General features: G+C 56.1%; 1 protein-coding gene across 1 annotated transcript; it reads left to right on the top strand.

The window, feature by feature from the left end:
- The first annotated feature begins 862 nt into the window (after positions 1-862).
- Positions 863-1,417, top strand: TMEM275 (transmembrane protein 275). The gene has a single exon (XM_045204195.2). It carries the CDS (start codon positions 863-865, stop codon positions 1,394-1,396), a length of 534 nt encoding a protein of 177 aa, XP_045060130.2. The 3' UTR covers positions 1,397-1,417.
- The last annotated feature ends 8,546 nt before the right edge of the window (positions 1,418-9,963 follow it).

Genomic DNA, 9,963 nt, shown 5'->3' with positions numbered 1-9,963 from the left:
AGGAATACTGGGTGTTGGGGGAGGCGGGGTGGAATGGACACAGGACTGGAATCTAAGAGAATTCCCGGTCTATAAACAACCTGGGGCCTTAGTATGCTCCAGCCACACCCAGCCTCTGTAGGGACTGTCCCTTCTCACTGACCATCTGAAACATTAGGAGCTCCTCACTCTCACTCACTCACTTACTCACTCACTCCAGGACCTCATCTGATTGTTCAGAGAAGTTAATGTCACTGCTGTGCCTACCAGGGCCTAAGGTGGGGACATGCATGCCAGGAGGCAGGTCCTTAGGTTCTGGTCCTGGATCGTGCGTAAATTGTTAGACCTCTTTATCTGGGTAAGGAGGTGCTGTACCAGATGATTTATAAGGCCCTCTGTCACTGCGGGGAGGGCGAGAGTTGTCTAGATACCTGCCCTCTAATTAGGACTACTAATAATGATTATCATTTCAGCACCTGGAAGCCATTCACTCAATTTAATTAGTCCAAGAAGTCTTCCTAGAGAGCGGGTGGAGGGACTGTGTCCGTCTGGAGGAGGGAGGGCGGGAGGATGGCAAGAGTAGCCAGAGGGACCCAGGGACTGGGTGGGGGAACAATGGGCAGACTCTTCCCATAGGGGTGGGTTGGGGTGGGTTGTTGCTTCCCAGAGGCAGAGGCAGGGGGCTGGGCAAGATGACCTCTGCACTCCCAGGCACTGAATGTAGCCCCAGAACTGAGAGTGGGATTGGAAGCTGAGATACCCTGCTGACCCCTCCCTCTCGCTCTGCGCTCACAGGACCACTGGGAGCTCGGCCGCTGACGTGGGGTCTGGTCCGGACCGGCGGCAGGAGGGACCCTGATGAGTGCCCTGAGTTCCCAGAGTGATGCCGCCCAAAGGGAAGAGCCAGGGACCCGGTTCGCGAGCGCCTGCGGTCCGCGCGCAGGGCTGGCTGCCCAGCCTGCCATCGCCGGCCCTATGCTGCGCCTGTGGTTTGTGCGCGCTGCTGGCGGGCGTGAATGTGACGCTGGTGGGCACCTTCGCCTCCTTCCTGCTCTGGCACAACGTGTCGCTGATCCTGGGGCCGGCGCTGCTGGTGGTGGCGTTCGGCTTCTTCGCGGCCTGCTGCGCGTGTAGCCGCCGGGTCCCCGCGTCCCGCCTGCACTCCGCGGCAGCCAAGGGCACGGACCAGAGGGGCAGCGGCACCGGGCCGGTGGCGCTGGAGATGGAGAGCAGCGAGCGCACGGCTCAGGACACCACGGCTGTGCAGCTGAGCCCCGCAGCCTCAGCCTCGTCCTCCGGCCGCTCCAGCCCAAGCCCCAGCCCCTTCGCCCTGGACACCCCCGCACCTGCTGCCGCCTACGCGCCGCGCTCCAACGGGGTCCGGCTCCACCTGCCCCGGGAGCGCCAGGCCCCCTAGCGACGCGGGCCCTCCCGGACTCGCCAAGCCGGGGTCCTTTCGTTCAGTGCCCTGTAAGAAAAAAGAGAAAGAAGAGGAAAAGAAAGATAAGACAAGAAAAACGAAATTTTCATACGGGTCGGGCGCTGGGCACAGGTAGCCTCGTTCATCCCATCTCTGGAACTTCCAGAGGGGAGAGTGTGTCCAGGCATGCCCCCACTGCCAGGAGGGAGCAGCTGGGCCCTACATTACTTCATTCCCCAGACTTGAGGAAAATGAGCCCCCGGACTCTGAGTCCCTAACACCACCACCACCCATAGCATTCGGCACTGTGAATGGGGCCACTCTGAGAGGGACCCACTACCAGCAAGGCCCACATCCCCAAGGGGTAGGATGAAGCGGGAGAAGGGCAGGAGTATCAGCCCAAGGTGTCTGCTGTCCTTGCACACTGTGGAAGGTCACCAGCTCCCCCTTCTGCTCTCCCTCACCCTCCTTATCTCCACCCCTTATCTCCACCCTGATACCTTTTGGGATTAGTGTGGAGGGGGCGTGTTTCTGATTTGAGCCAGGACCGTCCCTAAGATACAGCTGGGTTGAGCACACTCCACCCTTTCTGCCTGAGTAGATAGAGCAGGAGGAGCTGAAGCTGGGGCCCCAGCAGGGGTGAGTGGTGAGCATTCCCTTGCTGAGCATTCCCTCCCAGCCTTGATTGTCAATAAAGCACCTTTGGAGTCAAGTCCTCTGTGGTGTGCAGCCCTGAAGGGAGGAGGGCCTGACTGCAGGGCCCTGGATTCTGGGGCCCTCCCATCCTCTTGGAGACCTAGAGCGGGGCCCCAGGGGAGAGGAGAGTGTGGCTGTGAACAAAGACTGAGTCTGGGGTTGCCTGTGAATATCCGTGGGAACAGGTGTGTCAGGCTGGGGGGCTGGGTGAATACATGAGTGTGTCTGGGTGAGATCGCCGGGCTACGTGTATGAAATGGGGAGTGCGAGTGACACTAACATCACATGTGTATGTGGGGGAGCCTGTGGCGGTGACAGCGGTTGAGGGCTGGATCACCCAGCAGGGATGGTGAGGAAAGAAGGGCTCCCAGGGCCATGCAGACCCTAAACCTTTCTCCTGGCCTGGTTGGACTTGCAGAGTCTGGGCTTAGCCTGTGCTCTCTCTGGGTGGGTGAGGGTATATGGTGGAGGAATGGAGGCTGCTTTGCAGGAAGAAACAAGGGAGCTGGGGTCTGGGGTGAAGGTGCTGCAACCCTGGGCCAGCCCCTCCTCTCATTGCAGGGACTGGGGCCAGCAGTCCCCAGTGATGGTGGCACACACTGGACCACCACCCCTTGTCGGCCACAACTGCCTGCCCATCCACCCTTGGCTTCCTCAGCCTCCCTTTCTCTTTCCGGAGTATGCTTTGTTGCTCTTCTGCCTGGGCCCCGGCTCTTCCCGTCAGCCCTGCTCTGACCCCCTCTCTGCCTCTGCTTCTCCTGCTGTCTCCCCCTCTCATTGACCTGGAGAAGGATGAATCTGTCTCAGCAGGTGCTGAGCAGGTCATCTCTATTAATTCACATGGGTCGATGGGCCCTAACCTTTGAAGCATCCAGCCCCTGGAGCTGATGACCTCTTCTCAGAGAACTCCCCCACTCCCTGCCACTGTGTGTGTGTGCGTGTGTGTGTGTGTGTGTGTAAGGAAGGCCGCCTCCCCAGGCTCCAGGCCTGTCTCTTCCAGTTCACTGGTCTGCAGCCTCAGACACCACCTACTGCCTTCGTAGAGTAGGAGGTAAGGGGGGCCACTACCGATGCTGCCTTGGAATGTGTTCTGGCTCACCCTCCCCCTGCCTTCTTAGGAGGAGACACCCAAGATTCCAGCCCTTGAATGCTAGGCCCAGCCCAAACATCTCTCCCACCTGTGGGCAGGGGCCTGGAATTGCACACCATCTTCCTCTCCTCCCCCCACAAGAAGACTTCCATGTCCTGTCTGGACTGCCGAGAAGGAAGGGTAAACAAGGGACAAGAACTCGAGGCCCTGGGCCACACAGAGACAGTGTGAGTGAATAGAATGGGAGTAGGGTGGCGGAGGAGGTGACGTTGGCCCCTGGAGTCTCCCGTGCCTGCCTCCACCAGCTGAAGGTCATTTGTCTCATCTGAGTTTCCTCCCTCTCCACAGACACACCAGGAGATATTCTCTATACCCCAGAGCCCACTTTCTAATCAGCCACCCAACAACCCCCACCCCAATCTCTCCAGGCCTGCCCCACCAGGGGACTCTTCCCCTCACACTCCTTCAGGCCCTTCTGGGGGCAGCACAGCCAGTGAAAAAGCCCCAAAGAAAGAATAAACTTGACCTCCATGTGTAAGGCCAAGAAAAAAAAGGGCTGTGGAGACACAGGTGGGAGATGAAGTTGGTGAGGGTGGGAAAGGAGCATAATGCTCAGCTCAGTAAAGCTGAGTAAGCCAGGGAGAGGAGTTGGGATTTATTCCTGGCAAGATGGGAGCCACTGGAGGGTTTTAAGCAGGGAAGTGACATGATCTGATTTATGATTGTAAAGATCGCTCTGCCTGCTGTGTGGAAAATAGAGTGTTGAGGGGAAAGAGGAAAACCAGGTGGGTTAGTAGGTGACTGCAGTGAGATATGCTGAGGGCAGCAGCAGAGGGGTGGCTGTGAAGTGGACAGGTTCTGCACCCACTCTTTGAGGTCTCCCTGTTGGGGGAGTTTAAGGGCAGTGGAAGAGAAGAATCTCAGAGGGAGTTCTAGAATTTCGGTTTGAGCAGCTGGACATGTGGTGAAAGAAAAGGAAGGGCTCTTGGAAGATAAAAGGTCTGGTAGCCCAGTGGAACTTCCCACAGGAGCTAGAGCCAAACCCTGAATTCTGGAAAGAGAGCAGAGGGGATGCAGGTTTAGAAGCCATTGGCACTGGGCTGGTGGTTAAGCCATAAGTGCAGATAAGGCACATGGGGAGAAATGAAGACAGAACCCAGAATCTAGACAAATCTAACCACTGAGTCTAGGCGGGGAGAAGGTACCCCAAGTTGCCCAGTTCTGAATCTCACCACCTTTCTGAGCGGGCTCGTGCCCTGCCGATGAGGTCTGTAGGCTAGCAGTTGGGGATTAGGGAGAAGTGAGCAGAATACAAGCTCCCAGACCTTGGGACTTGTGTGTTGTTCACTGCTATGCACTCGGTGCCTACCTGACACAAGGTAGGTGCTCAATAAATATGTGTTCAATGAGTGAAAGATGTGTATCTCATCCCACAACTGAGGCTCTAGTTCCCCCTAATAGAAAATTACCAAGATATCCAGTTCTGGCAGGAAAGGAGAACAGCTCCCTTGTGCGTGGGAGTCCCCCTGGCCAGTTCCTGCTTTCTATTTCTTTGTGATGAGGTTGGCGGGCGCAGGAATCTAGAGTTGGGCTAGATGGGCATTGATCAACGTGCCTGAGGGCCAGGCTCCCAAAAGTAGGGGTTGGCCAGAAAGGTGAGCCAAGGCTGAGGATATCGGCACTGCTAGGAAGTGCCACTAGAGGGCAGCCTGAGTATGTGACAAGGGAGAGAGACCAATCAGCCCAGGCAGCCTGCACAACTTGGCCTTTTCCTTTTCTGAGGGTTAAGGCCCTGCAGGATGGGAGGAGCTAGGAGTGGGGTGTGCTTGCGGAGGGGGTAGGGAGGAGAATTAAGTCACCCAAATTTACTAAATGACACCTCCTGCCCTGGAACCTGACCTTATCACAGAGGGAGCCCTGGCCCTAGACATAGTCTTAGACTTTATCAAGGTCACAGGTAAGTCCTGAGTCAGGTCACAGACTGAACTGTCTCCCAACTCCATACTCAATCCCGGCCTGAGCACGATCCTGGTCACAGTCTGAGCCCTGACCCTGCCTGGTCCGTACACTAGGCCCTGATCCTGATCTTAGACTGTGTTCTGACTCAGTCCTGACCTTTACCCAAGATTGAACCCGGAACTGGACACAGACCGAGAGCCTTGATACGGATACCTAATAAGCCCTTATTTCAGTCACAAAGTGAACTCTGACCCTGAGACATACACTGAGCCCCGACCCCGAGACTGGACTGTCATCATGGGCACAGGCTGAGCCTTGACACCTAAGACTTGCTCCCCCGGCACCTCACTGACTGAAGGGCCTTTACAGACGAGGCTCCCGCACCAGGCCAAGCTTCAGCGCCAAAAGGAAGGAACTCCTGGAGCCACTTTTGAGGGACAGATAAGGAGTTCTGGGTCTTTGAATGATCCAGAAACTCCTGGGTATTGAACCCCTAAGAGGTCAGGCAGAGAAAGGCTGGTTCTAGGCTGTCCAGGACTGAGGGAAGGAGGACAGCCGGGCCTTCCCCAGGTCCTCCTGGGGCTCTGGGGCAGGGCCTTCCTGACTGCCTATGTGCCTGGGAGCCTCTTCCACCTGCACTTGACTCATGCCGAACCTTGGGCCAGTCCCTTCTGCTCACTGGGCGGTGCTCCGTCCCTTGTTACCTTTCAGGGAAAATGTGAGGAGGTGACCTGTGAAGAGAGTGGGACCAGCCCACCACTGTGTCCCTTTGTCCCCACCCTGTGCCCTGACAGGAGGAGAAGTCCCCTTGCTCTGGGAGCTTACCATGGCCAGTCACTCCAAACAGGCAAGAACAGGTGACTCGGGCTCAAAGTGGCTCCGGCCAGGCCTCAGCTCCCTGTGGGCAGCAGCCCGTGAGACGGGAGCACTGAGGTGGCGTGGGCCAGGAAGCAGAGGTCCTAGAGGTCTCTGTACGTTCCCGGTGTGTGGTGTGTGTGAGGAGGGGGAGGTCCACAGAGACCCTATAGCCCCTCCCCGGCTCACCAACCAGTTCAGTTTCTGCCCCACCCAGGGTGCAGCCCGGGTGCTTTGCACCTGCAGAGCCAAGCTGGCCTCTGCAAGGCCCACAGGCCTCAGGCTCACCTTGGGAGACACCCAGGGCGGGAGTGAGGGCTGAGCCAGGCAGGAGCCAGGCGGGGGAGGGGGCGGCTGGAGTCAAAAACGCTGACGCGGGAGACAATGAGCTCTCCGAGGCTGAGGCAACTCATTTGGTCCCGGCCACGCTTTATTAAATTCTCATAAACCTGTCAGGGGGGACAGGGCTCGCTTCAGTTTACCTCATTAGCCCGACACAATGACAGTGGGGGGGGGGCAGAGGGAGGGGGCAACAAGGGGAGGCCAGGGCTCAGTGCTGAGAACTGAGCCCAGTCGAGCCAGCCGGGAAGATAATTGAATTAAGTGGCTTTTGTTAATGGTTTTTAAGACTCCGAAGTGTAAATAACATTTAGGGGCTTTCTTTTAATGGGGCTGGGGTTTTAGGTACCCAGGGAGCTTAGAGGAAGTCCAACCGGGTCCCTGCCCCTTTTCCCCATCCCAGGGAAGCCTGGCAGCCGAGAGGCAATGGGAGCCAACACTGGATGCAAGGAAGTTAGGCTAGGAGGAATGAGGGCAGGGGCCAGAGAAGGGAAAACAACTTCCAGGGGTGTGTTTGAACAGACCGAAGAGAGGACATGAGCAAGAGAGGGCATGGAGGCAGGAGCTGGGTGTGAGGATCTGCCCACCATTAGACAAAAAGGCCAGGGATGTCTCTGGGGTGCTACCGGAGGCATGGCTTGTGAGAGTTTAGAGGACCTAGCCTCCTGGGGCAGCCAAGTGTTCATTCCTCCCTGAGAGGTCAGTGGGACTAAGAAGTTATGGCTTCCTCGTTTATTGCCTGTGGGAGGGGCTCCCCTGGGAAGCAGTGAGCGCCCCATCACAGGACATATGGGAGGCTATGGTGGTGGGTTAGATTCAACTCCAGGCTTCCTGAAGGACACTGAACTTGAACTGAGCTATAAGGGAACCTGCAGATGGGGTGGGGAGCTCACCTCTCTGGGAGCACAAAGGCTTAGGGGAGCTGGAAACAGGGACGTGAGCAAATTGTCTTAGAATCCATCCCCTGGCTTTCCTCAGTTACAGCGTCTTCCTCTCTGCAGACACGTCGTGGTCCAGGAGTTGGCTCGGCTTGAGGCAAAGGCTCTGGGCAGGCCCCAAGATGCTAGAGATGAGACAGGGCAAGGCTGGCCCTAGGCAACCCGCAAAGGGTTAAGGCGTTAATCGCCCTGCATTCGACAAAGGGAAGTGGGTTTTCTGATCCAGAAAGGATCAGTCCCTGGGATGCCCCATCAGGCCCGTCAGCGTGAAATTACACCCCAGCAGGGGTGCTCCCCTCCCCCCACACATACTACCCGCCTAGGCCTGGCACAGGATTAGGGCCTGCAGTCATCAGCTTAATAGATGCCTCTCCACCCTACCCCCTCTCCCTTGGGAGCCTTCAGTCCTGCCTCCAGGCCTGCACCAACCTCTTTCCTCACCTTCTGTCCACCTGTCTGTCCATCTGTCTGGTCACCTCTGTCCTTACTCTTGGTCTGATCATTCCATCTATCTCCTCAGCTGAACCCACACTCCTGAGTCCAGTCCCTATTTTAGTTTTTTATAACCTTTAATCGGCACCCCAGTGTATTTGTTTCATTGCTCATCTATTTATTATCTCCACAGTCACACTAAGGGCCTTGGGCACAGGAGCTGTCTCCTTGAGCACTGTGTCCCCAGGGTCTGGGCTGTGTCTGGCAAATACATGGTGCTCAAAAAACAGTGATTGACTGAAGCCGCTCCCACCCACCTCACAAAGACTGGGTGTGGTCCCTAAACTCTGGACATTGGTGCTCAAGACTAAGAAGAGGAATCTAAAGCCCCGGCCAAGACAGAGCCATGTCTTTAGGAAGAGTCAGGGGCCTCTGCCTCAGCCCCAGCCTCAGCTCTAAAGGATGCCAAGAATGAGACAGACCAGAAAAGGGAGAGGCCCTTCATGGCCAACAGATGCTCATTCATCCTTGGGTACCATCCCTAGAGGCCCTTTCATCCCACTTCTTTGAGCCACCGCTCATGCTCTGCCACACAAATGACTCTAAGCCACATCTGCACCCACAGCTGGGTGTACCCAGCATGGGACGAGGTCCTGGATGGAACATCCAGAAATCATGGCTGTCCGAGGCAGGCACGTGGCCTATGTAGACTACCCTCCAACCTCTGCACAGGAAACAGAGGCCCAGAGAAAGCCAGGGCCACACAACAAGGCCAGACAGTAACCAGGTTCCAGAGGTCATAGACAGAGCTTGGCCCTCACACTGCTCCTCCAATTCAATTCAACAAGTATGGTATTGGTTCAACACCAACTCTGAGCCAGGCTCCGGGCTATATCAGGTCCTGCTCAGGGACCTCCAGCTGCGTATGGATAAGAACTGTACATGGTGGCTAAGAGGGTTGAAGAGAGAAAGGGGACTTGCCCTCCCCTAGAATAACAAGCAAGGCTCCCTGGAGGAGGTGTCATATGGATGTGTTCTAACAAATGAAAAGGCTTTTCCCAGAATGAGGGGCCAGGAAGACCAAAGACAGATGGGAAAGGCACAGTGAGGGTCCAGTCTGGCTGGACACCTCAGGACAGTGTGAAAAGAAAGTGCCCCCTCCCTGTTGGCTGCCCAGCACATTTGCGTGGAGGTGAGAGGAAGGATAGGTGACCTATGAAGGACCCAGGTGTCCAGGTCTGCCAGCCTGCTCAGGTGGGGACGGCAACAAAGAGCAGCTTTGTGCGCACACGCTCATACTCACACACACCCGCACACGCCCCACACAAGCTCTTTCCAAGAATGGCTCTTCAAGCCTGGTTGCCAAGATAAAGGAGCCACTGGGCGGTCAGCCCCTGGAGGAAATATCACTCCTATGGCCTTTGTTGTTCAAAAGGCTTTTCAAAATCTCCAGACTCCTCTTGGAAAGGATCCCGGGCTGAGGTGGTGCTTTCCCACAGCTGGAGGTGTGGGTAATGATGGCACAGCCTCCCTGGCCTGGCAGGGGGAGGAGAGCCCCAGGGGGCCAGGCTAGGGGCATTGGCAGCAGCAGTTTAATCCTCCACTTTCCTGATTTACTCACTCTATCCCCACAAGCCTGGGGGTAGGCAAAGACCTCCCCATTTTACAGATGATAAGCGGAGGTTCACAGAAACTTAGCAGCTTATTAAACGACCCCACAGTGAGTTAATGCTAGAAATGAAACTGATAGCACCAATCACAGACTGAGCTCAGCCCTGGCCCCATTCTGAGCCCCACCTCTGGCCTTTAATTGAGCTGTGACTTGCCCTATGCTGAGCCCTACCTCTAGCCCCAGCTGATCCCTGATCCCAGCCACACTCAAAGCTTTGACCCTGGCTCCATTCTGAGTCCCTCACAGAGCTGTCACCTGCCCTGGACTGATCCCTGATACTAACCTCAGATTGCCTCTGGTGACCCCGTGAGGTCAGACACATGTGCTTCTCATCCACCCCTGCTACTTTACATGTATGTACATGCGATTATACCAGTAATATTTATCTATTGGGTCAGAGGCTGAGTCTGTTGTTGTTTACCACCACTAATAATAGTGTAACTATAGCAACGACAAGCATTTTATCGAGCATTTACTAAATGCCAGGCTTTGCGTTAAATGTTGTCCAGACATTATCTCATTTAATCCTCACAAAAAGCCTTGAAGCCCATGCCGTCATGAGCCCACTTTACAGATGGGGATG

The sequence above is a fragment of the Desmodus rotundus genome, chromosome 3 (genome assembly GCF_022682495.2).
Source record: "Desmodus rotundus isolate HL8 chromosome 3, HLdesRot8A.1, whole genome shotgun sequence".
NCBI lineage: Eukaryota > Metazoa > Chordata > Mammalia > Chiroptera > Phyllostomidae > Desmodus > Desmodus rotundus.
This window is presented reverse-complemented; position numbering and strand designations above follow the sequence as displayed.

Coding starts and splice junctions, on each gene's coding strand:
- TMEM275 (XM_045204195.2), top strand. CDS start 863: ATGCCGCCCAAAGGGAAGAGCCAGGGACCCGGTTCGCGAGCGCCTGCG.